This window comes from Procambarus clarkii, chromosome 43 (assembly GCF_040958095.1).
Source record: "Procambarus clarkii isolate CNS0578487 chromosome 43, FALCON_Pclarkii_2.0, whole genome shotgun sequence".
NCBI lineage: Eukaryota > Metazoa > Arthropoda > Malacostraca > Decapoda > Cambaridae > Procambarus > Procambarus clarkii.
Genome location: NC_091192.1, coordinates 17,472,040 through 17,490,281, shown reverse-complemented (window position 1 = coordinate 17,490,281; position 18,242 = coordinate 17,472,040). Strand labels below are relative to the sequence as shown.

The following is an 18,242-nucleotide window of genomic DNA, read 5'->3' as shown; positions in this document are numbered from 1 at the left end:
GTCTACCTAACCTACCTAACCTAACCTAACCTAGCTTTTTTTGGCTACCTAACCTAACCTTAGCTATAAATATAGGTTAGGTTAGGTTAGGTAGGGTTGGTTAGGTTCGGTCATATATCTACGTTAATTTTAACTCAAATAAAAAAAAATTGACCTCATACATAGAGAAAAGGGTTGCTTTATCATTTCATAAGAAAAAAAATATAGTAAATATATTAATTCAGGAAAACTTGGCTTATTAGGCAAATCGGGCCTTGAATAGTAGGCTGAGAAGTGAGTTCTGGCTACTAGGTACGACATATATATATATATATATATATATATATATATATATATATATATATATATATTCTCAGCCTACTATGCAAGGCCCGATTAGCCTAATAAGCCAAGTTTTCCTGAATTAATATATTTTCTCAATTTTTTTTCTTATGAAATGATAAAGCTACCCATTTCATTATCTATGAGGTCAATTTTTTTTTATTGGAGTTAAAATTAACGTAGATATATGACCGAACCTAACCAACCCTACCTAACCTAACCTTACCAATCTTTATAGGTTAGGTTAGGTTGGGTTAGGTAGCCGAAAAAGTTAGGTTAGGTTAGGTAGTCGAAAAACAATTAATTCGTGAAAACTTGGCTTATTAGGCAAATCGGGCCTTGCATAGTAGGCTGAGAAGTGCGTTTTGGCTACTAGGTACGACATATATATATATATATATAAACGGAAATTTTCGTTCGTTCAAAATCGCTAATCTCAGAAAGTTCTTCACTGATTGCTTTGAAATTTTCACACAACATTCCATTCGCACCAAAGACGGTTTTTATATACATACTATATAGACGTCACGTCTGTGACGGGAAAAAAATGCATATTTTGAAAAACTGTGTTTTTCATGTGAGGGAAATCTTCAAAACCTTTTTACCGATTGCTTTGAAATTTGGATACAACATTGCATTCGAATAGGTTTGTGTTTTTATATACATACTATATACATGCCTCACCTGTGACAGGAAAAAACATGTTTTTTGTTTAAACAGTGCCATCTGTTGGACGTAAGAGCTACACAGGCTGTAATCACCAAAAGTTCTTCTCCGATTGCTTTGAAATTTTGACACAACGTTCCATTCGCATTCGCATACGCGCATTGGAATTCAGCTGTTTTGTTTACCAAATCGTTCATTTCGTAAGTATAAGTATAGATGCCACACCTGTGACAGGTAAAAACATTTTTTTTTAAGAAACAGCGCCATCTATTGTGTGAAAGAGCAACACAAACTATTCTAAATATGTTACGATTCCCTTTCACTGTTTCCGAATGCACTGACAAATTGAATTTTCATGGATTTCGATTTATTTTCATTTTGATTTAATTACTTTGTGTGACATTGCACTGGAATTGAGCTGTGTTGTTTACCATACTGTTCATTTCGTGAGTATAAGTATGGATGTCACATCAGTGACAGGTAAAAACCATGTTTTTTTTTAAAACAGCGCCATCTGTTGCACATAAGAGAAACACGTGCTATACTAAATATGTTACAGTTCCATTTCAATGTTTCCAATTTCATTGATAAATTGAATTTTCATAGATTTCGATTTATGTTCATTTTGATTTAATTATTTTGTTTGACATTACATTGGAATTGAACTGTGTTGTTTTCCATACTGTTCATTTCGTGAGTATAGTTTATTTGTTTATTTTTTATATTTTCATTACTTTTTTTTAACTGTTTTTCTTATATTTCATTGATGGGTTTTTCTGATGGGAACATCAGATCATTTGGGAATGCATCGGACGAAGGAGTGGGGAATGGTGGACGAGGTTATGGGTGTGGCGGATGGTGGAAGGACGCAAGTACAGGTGCAGGGTGTAATGGTTTGGAGAACTAGGGGATGGGGGAGTTGGGGATAGTGGGGACGAGGGGACAGGGGAATGGAGAATGGGGGGGGGAGGACAAGGGTACTGGAGAGTTGGGGATGTTGGAGAGGACGAGGGGGTGGAGGAGAGAGAGGCCGTAGGGAGGGAGGGAGGACGAGAGGACAGAAGAGTGGGAGATGGTTGGGAGGACATGGGGACGGTGCAATGGGGGACGGTAGGGAGGGCAAATGGATGGGAGAGGTTGGGGGGGGGATGTTAGGGAAGACAAGAGGACTGCGGAGTGAGGAATAGTTGGGAGGACCTGGGGATGGGGAAGGGGGGGAATTGTGGGGAGGACTGGGAGACAGGGGAAGGTTGCTGTGGCTCCTCAACCCACATGTGTTGCTGAGCCACAGCAACGCGTGGCCGGGTACAGCTAGTCTATATAAATAAAAATGGAAATGTTCGTTTGTCATTAATCGCTAATCTCCGAAAGTTCTTCACCGATTACTTTGAAATTTTCACACAATGTTCCATTCGCTTCCGAGCAGGTTTTTATATACATACTATATAGATGTCACGTCTGTAACGGTAAAAAAAAACATGCTTTGTTTGAAAAACTGTTTTCATGTGTTTTTCACGTGAGGGAAATCTTCAAAACCTCTTTACCGATTGCTTTGAAATTTTGACACAACATTGTATTCGAATAGGCGCGTCTTTTTATATACCTACTATATACAGGCCTCACCTGTGACAGCAAAAAACATGTTTTTTTTTTAACAGCGCCATCTATTGGACATAAATGCAACACACACAGTAATCTTCGAAAGTTCTTCACTGATTCCTTTGAAATTTTGAGACAACGTTCCGTTCGAATACCCGTATGCATTTATATACCTACTATATAGATGCCACCCCTGTGACAGGTAAAAACATGCGTTTTTAAAAAATAATGCCACCTGTTGCACATAAGACCAACACATGCTATACTAAATATATTACAATTCCATTTCAATGTTTCCGATTTCATTGATAAATTGAATTTTCATAAATTTCGGTTTATTTTCCTTATGATTTAATTATTTTGTGTGATATTGCGTTGGAATTGAGCTGTGTTGCTTACCATACCGTTCATTTCGTGAGTATAGTTTATTTTTTTATTTTTCATTATTTTTTATTTCGTTTCTTGAACTGTTCTTCTTATATTTCAGTGATGGGAACATCTGGGGCCAGATTCACGAAGCAATTACGCAAATACTTACATACGTGTACATTGTTCCTCAATCTTTGATGGCTTTGGTTATATTTATTATACAGTTTACAAGCATGATAACTTGCCAATCAACTGTTGTTATTGTTATAAACAGCCTGCTGGTGCTTCGGAACTCATGAACTCTTTAATAATTGTAAACAAAGCCCCCAAAGATTGAGAAAAGATATACAGGTTCGTAAGAGTTTGCGTAACATCTTCGTGAATCTAGCCCCAGATTATTTGGTGTTCCCAATTTTCTGATGGGAATATCAGATCATTTGATCATCAGACGAGGGAGAGGGGAATGGTGGGAAGGACAAGGGGGACGGGAGTGGGGGATATTTGGGAGGATGAGGGGACAGGGGAGTGGGGAATGGTTAGGAGGACGAGGGGATGTTGGAATGGGGGATGATGGGGATGGGGAAAAGGGACGAGGGAGTGAAGAATTATTGGGAGGACAAGGGGACGGGGGAGGGGGGAATGGTGAGGAGGACCGGAAGACAGGGGAAAAATGCTGTGCCTCAGCACAGCATATATATATATATATATATATATATATATATATATATATATATATATATATATATATATATATATATATATATATATATATATATATATATATATTTTTTTTTTTTTTTACGGCTTCGGCGGGTAGGCGGTTCCACGGGTTTACAATCCTATGGGTAAAAAAAACATCTCCTGTTTTCTGTCCTGCACTGTGGCTTGTTGAGCTTGAACCCGTTGCTCCTCGTTCGTGTTACATCTGACCTTTTGAAGAAACTGTCCGGGTCCACATCCTCCAAATTGTTCAGTATGTTGAAGGTTTCTATGAGATCCGTCCAGTCATGCCTGGTCTGCAGGGTGGTTAGCCCAGTGGCCCTCAACCGTTCCTGATACGTGAGATGACTAAGCTCTGGGATGACTCCAGAGCAGCTATGTCTTTCTGAAGATGAGATCTCTATGCCTGGATGCAATAATCCAGGTGTGTGCACCAGAGACTTATACAATTGAATGACTACATTGTATATATATATATATATATATATATATATATATATATATATATATATATATATATATATATATATATATATGTGGGTTGAGGAGCCACAGCAACCTTCTCCTATCTCCCAATCCCCTCCACAATTCCACCCTCCCCCATCCCCTCGTCCTCCCAACCATTTCTCACTCCCCGTCCTCTCGTCCTCCCCACCATTCCCCCTCCTCTCCCATCCATTTGTCCTCCCTACCATCCCCCACTCCACTGTCCCCTCGTCCTCCTAACCATTCCCCACTTTTCCGTCCTCTCGTTTTCCCTCCCTACGGCCTCTCCCTCCTCCACCCCCTCGTCCTCCCCAACATCCCCAACTCTCCAGTACCCATGTCCTCCCCCCCATTCTTCATTCCCCTGTCTCCTCGTCCCCACCATCCCCAACTCCCCCATCCCCTAGTTCTCCAAACCATTACACCCTGCACCTGTACTCTCGTCCTCCCCACCATTCCCCACTACTTCGTCCGATGCATTCCCAAATGATCTGATGTTCCCATCAGAAACCCCGTCAATGATATATAAGAAAAACAGTTAAAAAAAAAGTAATGAAAAACAATGAAAAAATAAACACATAAACTATACTCACGAAATGAACAGTATGGTAAACAACACAGCTCAATTCCAATGCAATGTCACACAGAGTAATTAAATCAAAATGAAAATAAATCGAAATCTATGAAAATTCAATTTATCAATGCATTCGGAAACATTGAAATTGAATCGTAACATATTTATTATAGTTTGTGTTGCTCTTACATACACCAGATAACGCTGTTTCTTAAAAAAAAAATATGTTTTTACCTGTCACAGGTGTGACATCTATACTTATACTTACGAAATGAACGATTTGATAAACAACACAGCTAAATTCCAATGCAATGACACGCAAAATAATTAAATCAAAATGAAAATAAATAAAAATCTATGCAAATTCAATATATCAGTGCAATGAGAAAAACTAATATGGAATCATAGCATATTTAGTATAGTGTGATTTGCTATTATGTACAACAGATGGCGCTGTTCTTTTTTTTAAATTATTTTTTTACCTGTCACAGGTGTGGCATCTATATAGTAAGTATATAAAACATGCGTGTATTCAAATGGAACGTTGTGTCAAAATTTCAAAGCAATCGGTGAAAAACTTTCGGAGATTGCATCGTGTGTTGCTTTTACAACCAACAGATGGCGCAGTTTTTCAAAAAAGCATGTTTTTTCCTGTCACAGGTGAGGCATGTATATAGTATGTATACAAAAACACACACCTATTCGAATGCAATGTTGTATCAAAATTTCAAAGCAATCGGTAAAGAGGTTTCGAAGATTTCCCTCACATGAAAACACATGAAAAACACAGTTTTTCAAAATAAGCATGTTTTTCCAATCACAGACATGACATCTATATAGTATGTATATAAAAACCCGCTCGGATGCGAATGGAACATAGAGTGAAAATTTCAAAGTAATCGGTGAAGAACTTTCTGAGATTAGCGATTTTGAACAAACGAACATTTCCATTTTTATTTATATATATAATATAATATAATATAGAATACACACACACACACACACACACACACACACACACACACACACACACACACACACACACACACACACACACACACACACACACACACACACACACACATATATATATATATATATATATATATATACATATATGTGTGTATATCACGAAAATAAACACGTGATTAAGAATGTGACAATGTCAGACCACGGAGGAAAAATGAAACAGGAATTTCCTTAAGTACTTTCGTATATTAAATACATCTTCAGAAGGTCCTTCTGAAGGTTGACCTTCTGAAGATGTATTTAATATACGAAAGTACTTAAGGAAATTCCTGTTTCATTTTTCCTCCGTGGTCTGACATTGTCATATACATATATATATATATATATATATATATATATATATATATATATATATATATATATATATATATATATATATATATATATATATATATGTATATATTTACATATATATATATATATATATATATATATATATATATATATATATATATATATATATATATATATATATATATAACACTGAAAACTCCTCATTCCACCTAGACAGCCAGTAACCAACATTTTTGTACAGTGTGGTCTAGAGGTTAAGGTACCAGGTACACCATGTTGCATAGTGCTCCTGGCTGTCTGGGTTGGAATCCTTCTGAGGTGTGGTGTTTTCAGTTGCATATTGGCTTGGGAACTATTCAAGCTTGTTGGCATTTATGTTGCTCCTCTCATTGACTCGCCTCTCATTGGCAGCAATAAGCAACGTGACTTCTAAATCATCACTGACGGATATGACATCAGGACACAGGCAAATATAGATACATCCTGATATCAACTTCACTGAATATGTTTACACATCGAAACAAAAATATTCCCCAAGTAGTTGTTCATGATAGTTATGGGTAAATATGAAGTAGGTTGAGTAATCTTATGGCCAACCGTATCATAATACTAACCTTACTTAGATTTATAAGAGATGTTTAGCTGAAGGTTTCTGGGTTTCTGACCATTAATAATGTTATCGTTCTGCCTTGACCTGATCCAAGAAAAAAATATCAAAATTGGCGAAATTAACTGAATTTATCAGTTTCCTCTTATCATTTAAATAATATTTGACCAGCTATTGATATATGTTCAGGTATGCAGAGATATATTTTTCGTAAATATATACAGCATACAAAGTATACAGCATTCAAGTATATTCATAGATGTATTCCGTGGTATTTATAGGTGCACACGTTCTTAAATATGTATTTAAGAGTGTGTGCAGAGGCTTCGATGAATGTATTTAAATATATGGATGTGTGTGTAGGTGTATTTATGCAGGTGTGTGTACAGGTGTGCTTGCACGTGGTTGTATATCTGAGCATATTTACCTTGCCGGTGTCTGGCTCTTGAGCTCAAGGTTCTCATAGCTCGAGCAATGACTTTTCAAGCGGCTTTATGAGGAGTGAAAGATTGCTGGATAAAATATCTTTTGACGGTCGTAAATAGTCAGCATGAAGTATCTGTGTGTGTGTGTGTACTCACCTATTTGTACCTGCAGGATTGAACTTTAGCACTTGGACCCCGCTTTTCTAGTCGCTGGTTGTTTAATGTAATGACTCCTGACCTATTTCCCTATGATACTTGCTTATAGGTCAATCCATTTACTCACTATTATTATGCTAAAAAAGAAAGTTTAATTTCTCTATGATACATTTGAGTCTCAAGCTTGTATCTGTGCCCCCTTGTCTGTTGGTATTCATAGTCAATATTTCCTCCTTTTCCACCTGACAATCCTTCTAAATATTTTATTCGTCTGTATCAAGTCTCCTTTCTCTCTCGTCAATATAGCAATATAGCGTCATCAGGTTTAGCTCCTTCAGTCTTTCATCATTCCTCTTCCCTCGCGATTCTGGAACGGGTCTCGTTTCAAACTTCTGTACCCATTAGAAGTTTTTTTTTAAGTTGGGGCTCCACGACGTCCTACTCTAAAACTGGCCTCACATAGGTGGTCTATAATGATCTAACCCGCCAAACACACACCGAAACTACGACGTTGGTACAACGTTTGAACAAGTTTTAACACCTCCTAACCAGTTATAACAACCAATATAGCAAGTTGTAACAACGTTCTACGTCATTAATACGTTAAGCCAAGATGTAACAACTTTATTACAAGTTGTAACAAGCGGAAAATAGAGACAGTTACGGTTTGTGTTTCCAGGGAAATGCCTCCTTATTTAAGTTCCTGAAGGATGTTCCTACTTTTGTCAGTGTAAAGTATGCGGCTGACGTTATTTTATTTATATGAGCCTCTGTAGTTAGGCTTGGTGTTATGTCCACTCCCAGGTCTTTCTCTCTAGTCGTAATAGGGAGGAAGTTTCCCTTCATCTTGAATTAGCCTTTCGATCTCCAGGTTCCTGATCCCATTTCCATCACCTTACACTTGCTGGTGTTGAGCTCTACCAGCCATTTCTCAGACCAGCACTGCAGCTTGTGTAAGTCATCTTGGAGAACCTTACAATCCTCGTGAGTCTCAACCCGTCTCATTAGTTTCGCATCGTCTGCAAACATCGACATATAAGACACAACTCCTGCAGTCAAGTCATTTACATAAGTGAGGAATAGTATGGGTCCCAGCACTAATCCTTGAGGAGGTGTCTTACTCTACGCCAGTCCGAAGTCTCGTCCCTCAGTGTCACTCTCTGACGCCTGTCTGTAAGGTGTCCATACCTTAACCATGGATAACATACCTTATCCATGTTAATCAAAAGCTTTTCGGCAGTTCAGAAATATGTGATCTCCCTAACCTTCTCTGTCTAGACTTATTTTCATTACTGTATCATATAACTCCAGGTTCGTCTTCCCTTCACTAAAGCTGTATTGATGTTTGCTTACAGGCCCAATTATTTCTAGGTGTAAACCTAGTCTTGATCTTATATATGTTTCAAGTACTATTCAGGGACTAGTTGTGAGTGACACTGGTCTGTAGTTAAGTGCCTCTTCTCTATCCACTTTCTTGTAGATTGGCACCATATTTGTCTTCTTCCAGCAGCTGGGCCATTCCCCATTGTAAGTGACCCATTAAAGATCAGTGCTAGAGGTATGCTGAGGGCCTGTGCTGCTTCTTTTAACAGCCATGGTCATACTCTATCTGGCCCAATAACTTATGTCTAGTGAAACTAGTTGTATCCTTACTTCCTCTATTGTTACCTCAATATTTAACAGTCTCGGGTCAGGATTTTAGTCCTCATCTAGGTCTGGGAGCTGTTCAGTCAGGCTCAATAGTGAACATTTCATGGAAGCTGGCATTGAGTTCCTCACAAATGTCTTTGTCATTTTCTCTAAACTTGCCTACCATTTTTCGTATTCTAGTCACTTGGTTATTCGCTGTAATTTTCCTTCTCATTTGGTTATATTCGAGGTTCGGTTAGCCTTGATTTTGGAAGCAATATAATTTTTATTCTCTGTGCCAATCTTCTTATATTTATGTAGTCATTCTTGGCCCTGTTTCATATATTCTGGCTTTCCTCTGCCCTTTGTATGCTTACATTTCCTCCACTCCTTCCTGCTTTTCGCTTTTTCTTCTTGGCACTGTCTGTTGACGGGTTATTACTGTCTTTCCTAATTTTGTTCTTAATGTTAGTATGAATCTCTCTACTGCCTCTTTGCACCTCAGTTTTACTTAGTTCGTCATTTTCTGGACCGTCTTCCCTCTACGTTCCTCGTCTCAGCGCATGCTTACCAGATACTCTCTTACTTTCATGTAGTCTCCTGTTTGATAGTGTAGTTTATCTACCCTGACTCCTGGTCTTATGGGCACTGTTGTGAGGTCCATCATATAGTGTAACACCAGGACAATATGGTCACTTGCTCCAGGTGGTATCTCATGCTCAAAGTTCTCAATGTCTTCCTCCTTCTGGGTGAAGATCAAGTCTAGTAGACTTGGTGTATCTTCCCTTCTTTCTCTTGTGTCCTCATTTACATGTTGTCTTAAAAAGATTCTTCCCATAACTTCCACTAACTTTCCTCCCCACGTTTCTTCCCCACCACGGAGCTTTCATGAGTTCCAGTTGATCTCTCCTTGATTTAGGTCCCCCATGACTCCTAGTTTGGCTATCAATCATCGTCTCAATCAATCATCAATCTCAATCATCATTTGGCTCTCAATTTTCATCGTAATCCTGTCTGGGTTGTTTACTGGGGGGCTGTAAGTGACCAACACCATCATGTTTTCTCCCCCCTGCTGTCAGTCTCGGTGACACAGCCGGCATATCCATTTGTGTTGTGGTCGGCTAGTTCATCAAACTTCCACTTCTGTTTTACTTACCGTGTCACTCCCACTTTGTTACATGGTTTCCTTTCTTTCTTTATTGATATTTCCCTCATGCAATATTGTATCTGAGATCATATCATTTATGGGTTTCAGCAATTGCAATTATATCAAGTGTGTGTGGCGGGTTGGGTGGGTTGTGTGGGTGTGTGCGTGATAGAGACATATTCATATATATGTCTAACCTACACTTGATATAATACAGTGATCCCCACATCTATAATGTTACACAGTAATTTGTTCCTTAAGTCAATAACCTTTATACGAATTTAAGCACAGAATGCAACTCAAAACAATGGATATAAATTGAATAAGTTTAAGTTTAGGAAAGACCTGGGTAAATACTGATTTGGTTTGGAAACGAGATCGTTCGTTTATTAAACAATTTTCCAGTAACATAATATACGTGGTATCGAGGAATTGATTCAAGCTTAGGTTTCACGTATAAAGGAGTTCAGGTGGGTATAAATAGAAGCTGTCTTGGATTGGTCAATAGTCCTTCTTCAGTTCTTATTGTTCTTAATGTTCTTATATCCACATTATACCTGAGACAAGAGTTTGTACTGGTGCGTCTGGGGGACAAAGGTAACACTTCCTTCAGAGAGCGCGTAGTGTATATTGTGTAGTGTAGTGACTCCGTGTAGTGTATATTGGTCTGTTGTAACTTTACCTTCTCTGTGTTGTTACTGGGAGTTATTACTGGTGTTAGGGAGGGGGTTGTAGGGTAGGGGGAGTGGGGAGAGGAGCTGCTGGGCACAGGGGAGGGAAGGAGATGCTTATAGGATTGGGGAGAGTTGTGGGGTGGGGGGGATTGTGGAAAGATGGTTAGGAGAAAGAAGCAAGGGCAAGTGGGGGGAGGGGCTTGTAGGCGGGTTATTCACTTTGTGGGAGGAAGGGGTGAGGAGGGGTTCATAAGTTGGAAGGAGGTGTTCATACACCTATTTTGAAGTTGAAGGTTGAGAGATCATTCATTTAGTGCAGCTGTGTATGTACGCTTGTCTGGGGGTACACTCTCTCTCTCTCTCTCTCTCTCTCTCTCTCTCTCTCTCTCTCTCTCTCTCTCTCTCTCTCTCTCTCTCTCTCTCTCTCTCTCTCTCTCTCTCTCTCTCTCTCTCTCTCTCTCTCTCTCTCTCTCTCTCTCTCTCTCTCTCTCTCTCTCTCTCTCTCTCTCTCTCTCTCTCTCTCTCTCTCTCTCTCTCTCTCTCTCTCTCTCTCTCTCTCTCTCTCTCTCTCTCTCTCTCTCTCTCTCTCTCTCTCTCTCTCTCTCTCTCTCTCTCTCTCTCTCTCTCTCTCTCTCTCTCTCTCTCTCTCTCTCTCTCTCTCTCTCTCTCTCTCTCTCTCTCTCTCTCTCTCTCTCTCTCTCTCTCTCTCTCTCTCTCTCTCTCTCTCTCTCTCTCTCTCTCTCTCTCTCTCTCTCTCTCTCTCTCTCTCTCTCTCTCTCTCTCTCTCTCTCTCTCTCTCTCTCTCTCTCTCTCTCTCTCTCTCTCTCTCTCTCTCTCTCTCTCTCTCTCTCTCTCTCTCTCTCTCTCTCGATCTTCATTACTCAGGCTTTCTTATCTCCCTCCCCTTGTTTACATATCTAGCTCTTCACTTGTCTTTCTTCTCCCAGAAGATTAATCTATCTCTGTCTCCTTCCTTCTTCCTCGACCTCCTGTCTTTTCCATTTTCTCTTTGTCTCGTGAATTCTTTAGCTTGCAAACAGTCCCTCATGAATTCAGAGTAAGATTAACGACAAGGCTTTTTCTTCCCCTGGTGACAGGGTCGGCCAGTCCCTACCCTGTAATGGGGAAACTATTGGAAGCTCCTCCACCTCTTTTTGGTTTCACTTTTACACAGGTGGGTACAGGAGCAAACGACCTGCTGGCAGACTGAGAGCTGGACCTTGTCATTCAATTAACAACCACGAACCCAGTTACTGCTGGGTGACTAGGGGCTAGCCGGAGTGGATTGGCGTTGGGACGACAAGACACTACTTGTCTCAACCTCTGTCTTATTGACCGTCTCGACGACACCACGACAACTTCAGTATACACAGGGTGAAGGGAACACGAGGATACTAGAGGGAGTATACACAGGGTGAAGGGAACACGGGGATACTAGAGGGAGTATACACAGGGTGAAGGGGAACACGAGGATACTAGAGGGAGTATACACAGGGTGAGGTGAACGTGTGGGGTCATGTCACTTGCCTGCTCGTGTGAGGTGAGGTCAAGGTTGTGCTGACGGTGGAGGGACCGGGTCAAGTATCACAGGTGAGTGGTTGTTACACCTGCTTCAGCCTGACCTGACCGCGTTAAATATTCCTTAATGATCTCACATTAACATTTTGGTTATAATACCAAAGGTTGACGATAACTTAACACCTGGTACCGGTGTATCTGGCTGGGTGACAACCACGAATATCCAGATAAATAATAGTATAGATGGTTTAGGAAATGAGAAAAATCAATTGGAGAAACGAGGAAATTCGAACCCGCGATCAATGAACTCTCAGCTGCTCACCTTGCCCTTGAACAACGACTTGTTGTAAGTTATACAACCTGGAGATAATATTAATACTTAACTCTTCAAAATTCCAGTATTAACAGCGCGTCAGATGCAGTGTTACACATTCTGTATCAATTCCATTCACCTGAGGAGAGAACTCATTAAAACAAAGGCAAAATATTGTATAATAAATAACTATAATTAAGTTTAGTTATATAAGACAGTTCAGCGGGTCTAAGTACAAATTTATATAGTTTACGTATTTCTTTTACAAAGTTTCAAATCACGCCAGATATTATTAATTCTAGATGCAGTATATCTATGGCTCTAATTACATCCAGATGCTTATATGCTGCGTGGAATGCTATTGACAGAAAGGCGACCACGAAGGAAACTGTATATTTGTAAACACACACACCCACACACACACCCAGAGGCACTTTGCTTGCCACTCTCCATAGTGTATAGTAAATCACTAGAGACGGGAGACCTACCAGAAATATGGAAGACGGCGAATGTGGTCCCAATATACAAAAAGGGCGACAGACAAGAGGCACTGAACTACAGGCCAGTGTCCTTGACTTGTATACCATGCAAGGTGATGGAGAAGATCGTGAGAAAAAACCTGGTAACACATCTGGAGAGAAGGGACTTCGTGACAAATCGCCAACATGGATTCAGGGAGGGTAAATCTTGCCTTACAGGCTTGATAGAATTCTACGATCAGGTGACACAGATTAAGCAAGAAAGAGAGGGCTGGGCGGACTGCATTTTCTTGGATTGTCGGAAAGCCTTTGACACAGTACCGCATAAGAGGCTGGTACATAAGCTGGAGAGACAGGCAGGTGTAGATGGTAAGGTGCTCCAGTGGATAAGGGAGTATCTAAGCAATAGGAAGCAGAGAGTTACGGTGAGGGGTGAGACCTCCGATTGGCGTGAAGTCACCAGTGGAGTCCCACAGGGCTCTGTACTCGGTCCTATCTTGTTTCTGATATATGTAAATGATCTCCCGGAGGGTATCGATTCATTTCTCTCAATGTTTGCGGACGATGCTAAAATTATGAGAAGGATTAAAACAGAAGAGGACTGTTTGAGGCTTCAAGAAGACCTAGACAAGCTGAAGGAATGGTCGAACAAATGGTTGTTAGAGTTTAACCCAACCAAATGTAATGTAATGAAGATAGGTGTAGGGAGCAGGAGGCCAGATACAAGGTATCATCTGGGAGAGGAAATTCTTCAGGAGTCAGAGAAGGAAAAAGACTTCGGGGTTGATATCACGCCAGACCTGTCTCCTGCAGCACATATCAAGCGGATAACATCAGCGGCATATGCCAGGCTGGCCAACATACGAACGGCATTCAGAAACTTGTGTAAAGAATCATTCAGAACTTTGTATACCACATATGTCAGGCCAATCCTGGAGTATGCAGCCCCAGCATGGAGTCCATATCTAGTCAAGGATAAGACTAAACTGGAAAAGGTTCAAAGGTTTGCCACCAGACTAGTACCCGAGCTGAGAGGTATGAGCTACGAGGAGAGACTACGGGAATTAAACCTCACTTCGCTGGAAGACAGAAGAGTTAGGGGGGACATGATCACCACATTCAAGATTCTGAAGGGGATTGATAGGGTAGATAAAGACAGTCTATTTAACACAAGGGGAACACGCACAAGGGGACACAGGTGGAAACTGAGTGCCCAAATGAGCCACAGAGATATTAGAAAGAACTTTTTTAGTGTCAGAGTGGTTGACAAATGGAATGCATTAGGGGGTGATGTGGTGGAGGCTGACTCCATACACAGTTTCAAGTGTAGATATGACAGAGCCCGATAGGCTCAGGAATCTGTACACCTGTTGATTGACGGTTGAGAGGCGGGACCAAAGAGCCAGAGCTCAACCCCCGCAAACACAACTAGGTGAGTACAACTAGGTGAGTACACACACACACACACACACACACACACACACACACACACACACACACACACACACACACACACACACACACACACACACACACAGGCGGGATCCAAGAGTCAATGCTCGATCCTGCAGACACAACTAGGTGAGTACACACACACATGATGGTTGAGAGGCGGGACCAAACAGCCAGAGCTCAACCCCCTCAAACACAACTAGGTGAGTACACACAAGAACTACCTAAGGGTGAGGAACTACCTAACAGGAAGGAGGCAGAGGGTAATAGTAAGGGGCGAGAAGTCGGACTGGCGAACAGTAACGAGTGGAGTACCTCAAGGATCGGTGCTGGGACCAGTTCTATTTCTAATATACGTTAACGACAAGTTTACAGGAGTAGAATCCTACATGTTGATGTTCGCGGATGACGCAAAGTTGATGAGAAGAGTTGTGACAGATGAGGATTGTAGGATCCTCCATGAGGACTTGAACAGGTTGCAGAGATGGTCAGAGAAATGGCTACTGGAGTTCAACACGAGCAAATGTAAAGTTTTGGAAATGGGATTAGGTGATAGAAGATCAAAGGGACAGTACACAATGAAGGGGAACTGGCAACCTGTGACGACGCGAGAAAGAGACCTGGGCGTGGACGTAACACCTAATCTAACTCCTGAGGCACATATAAATGGGATAACGACAGCAGCGTACTCTAAATTAGCTAAAGTTAGAGCATCATTCAGAAACCTAAGTGAGGAGGCATTTAAAGCGCTTATCACTGCCTACGCGAGACCAATCTTAGAGGATGCCGCGCCATCATGGAGTCCCCACCTGAAGAAACACATAAGGAAACTGGAAAAGGTTCAGAAGTTTGCAACAAGACTCGTCCCAGCGTTACAAGGGATGGGACGAGACGGAATGGGACTTCATATCCCCCCCCCCAGGAGGGGGGTATGAAGAGTGCCTAAAGGAACTAAGCCTTACGACACTGGAAAAAAAGAAGGGAGAGGGGGGATATGATAGGAACGTATAAAATACTCAGGGGGATTGACAGAGTGGACATTGATGAAATGTTCACACGGAATAGCAGCAGAACGAAGGGACATGGGTGGAAGCTGGAAACTCAAATGAGTCACAGAGATGTTAGGAAGTTTGCCTTTAGCCTCAGAGTAGTGGGAAAATGGAATGCACTTGGGGAACAGGTTGTGGAAGCAAACTCTATTCATAATTTTAAAACCAGATATGATTTGGAAATGGGACCGGAGTCATTGCTGTAAACAACCGATGGCTACAAAGGCGATGTCCAAGAGTCATTGCTCGATCCTGCAGACACAAATAGGTGAGTACAGAGTAGGGAAAAACTTGGGGATTTACTTGGAAAGCTTGTAAATAATGGCTCCCACAGAACTGATAACAAATGTCATTGGACAGTTAGGTTTACGAGTTTTGACCAGGCCATGAAGATACGACAAGGATATGAGGGAGCAAATTGGTTTAGAACATCTTTATGAATTTTTAAGAAATAATGATCATAATTTATTACCTCATCTCCTTCCTTGTATCTTTATGGCCTGGTCAAGACTCTTGAACCCAAGTATTCCATGAGACAATCAACAGTTCTGAGAGATGCAGAACTTACAAGCTTTCTAAATATCTCACCAAAATCTTGTCCCCCACTGTTAGGTACTAGTTTATGTTCACATTTGACTAATTCCTTAGATTTTGTTAACATTACAGTTGATTGAATCATTGTTTAATTTCGTTAAGTTAATCTGTTTTGATGATTTTTTTTTTCTTAAAGTTCCCGTCGATGGTATTCTTTGTTACCTTGATCATGAATTGTCAACCATGTAAAACTATGTAGTAAAGAATGTAATTTTACTTTTAATAATGTTTATTACCTATAGACGTTTTGAAATGGAAATGAGAAAAAACTCAATATCTCCATGTTACGGACTCGTCGCCCTTGTCAGAGGGTAGAGTGGCAGTTCCAGCGCCATCTAAGAGTCCGCACCCGAACTCCCCGGGAATAGTACATAATGTGGACAATGCCATCTGGTGGTGGTTATCTAGTACCTGCAAATGGCTAAAGATTCCTGCCTTGGTCAGCCTGAGGGGTCGTTGTGAGTGACCAGCGCCACCTAGTGTGTGCTACAGAGCACAATGTCAACTCCCCAGTAGCTTAGTGGTATTTCCTAGTTTCACCAATATCGGCAAGGTCATTGATGACGTTTTTGTGTCCACAGAGGTGACGTCTGGAGGCAGCGGTACTGGAGATGGCAGTTCATCTTGGGTAGTACAGTCTCCCTACATGGTCCTGGAAACGACCAAGTAAGCCGCCGCCGATGAAGCAGTGTGGTAGCTGCTAGTGCTTTAGTGTTGAAAAAGATCGGCGTACCTTTGGGATTGGCTTTGGGGAGAGACTGACGACAGGGAGGTGCCTGTTGAGTAGTGCTGCTTCCTGGTCGCTAGAGACTGCTGCCAGGGGTATAGCTACCCCTGTATTGGTTTGTGACCCCGCTCAGCGTGTGGCTGAGGTACTCTGCCAGCGAGCAGCTGGAGAGCGGTCGCGTGGGTACAGGCACCTCGTGACACTGTCAGTAGGCAGGCCCACGTATAGGTGAACTCCCCGGTGTTCTTCCCAGTAAGGTTGGATACGCTACTGGACAGTGAAGAAATACTGGGGATTGATGAACTCTGCACGTGAGCACGTTTGATATCCTGAGCGAAAGGGTTTATCCATAGGTGTAGAAATAACCTATCTGTTATATATATATATATAATATTATTTATGGTGACGGTGTACATATATATACTTAATTAACGGTGGTGGAAAGATATTTAATACATTGACGAAAGGAACAGTGTTTTGTTCATCCCCTCCTTTTTTTATGCACTACATAGTCACTTTCTTGAAAGCGTACTACCGACTTGGGGTCGGATACTATCATTTTGGTTCTACCATCAAAGAACCCGGTTGCGACCCATAGTGGCCGTTACACTCCAATGCTTTAAATTTTGTGCATGGATTTTTTTATGAAATTTGTATATATAATTACATCTGTAATTATTCCATAGTTTAGAACGTTGATACGGCGTTTTGTGTATTTGGCCATCAAATGTAAATTTTTGGTATTTTTTTTTTAAATGTAATGATCATGTAACCTCTATAAAATTTTCTATAAGGACTGAAATTTAAAAATGTCTGCCATCTGTCAGGAGATTACTACACAACTCTGAGAGCAAGGAAGGCGGGAGTAAGTGGAAAAGTACTAACATGGGTAAAGAATTACCTAACGGACAGGAATCAGTGAGTAACAGTGAGAGGTGAGAAATCAGGCTGACATAGGGTAATAAGCGGGGAATACTACTTCAAGGATCGGTGCTGAGACATATATTATTCCTCATGTAAATTTCCTATCTACAAGAGTTGAGTCTTATATGTCGAAGTTTGCAGACGATGCAAAACTAATGGGAAGAGTTGTAACAGATGAGGACTGTAAGATTCTCCAAGATGAATTAAGCTTAAGAAATGTTTGAGAAATGGCGACTTGGATTCAACACCAGTAAGTGTAAGGTGATTGAAATCGGAATGGGAGACATGAGACTAAACTGAGTATGCAGCCTCATCGTGATAAGAAACACACAGCAAAACTCAAAATGATATAAAAGTTTGCAATAAGACTTATCCCGGAATTTCGAGGGATGAGATACGAAGAGAGACTGAAAGAACTAAACCTGACGATGCTAGAAAGGAGGATGAAGAGAGAGAGAGAGACATGATAGAGGCGCATAAAATACTTAGC

General features: G+C 40.8%; 1 protein-coding gene across 1 annotated transcript in view; it reads left to right on the top strand.

Annotated features, from left to right (window-relative positions):
- LOC138373660 (armadillo repeat-containing X-linked protein 4-like) overlaps positions 1–17,976 on the top strand; it is a 58,047-nt gene extending 40,071 nt beyond the window's left edge. Inside the window, exons 6-8 of the mRNA XM_069340004.1 lie at positions 16,683–16,767; positions 17,656–17,763; positions 17,865–17,976. Coding sequence (XP_069196105.1) covers positions 16,683–16,767; positions 17,656–17,763; positions 17,865–17,976 — 305 coding nt within the window. The remainder of the gene's footprint in view (positions 1–16,682; positions 16,768–17,655; positions 17,764–17,864) is intronic.
- Positions 17,977–18,242: the final 266 nt, after the last annotated feature.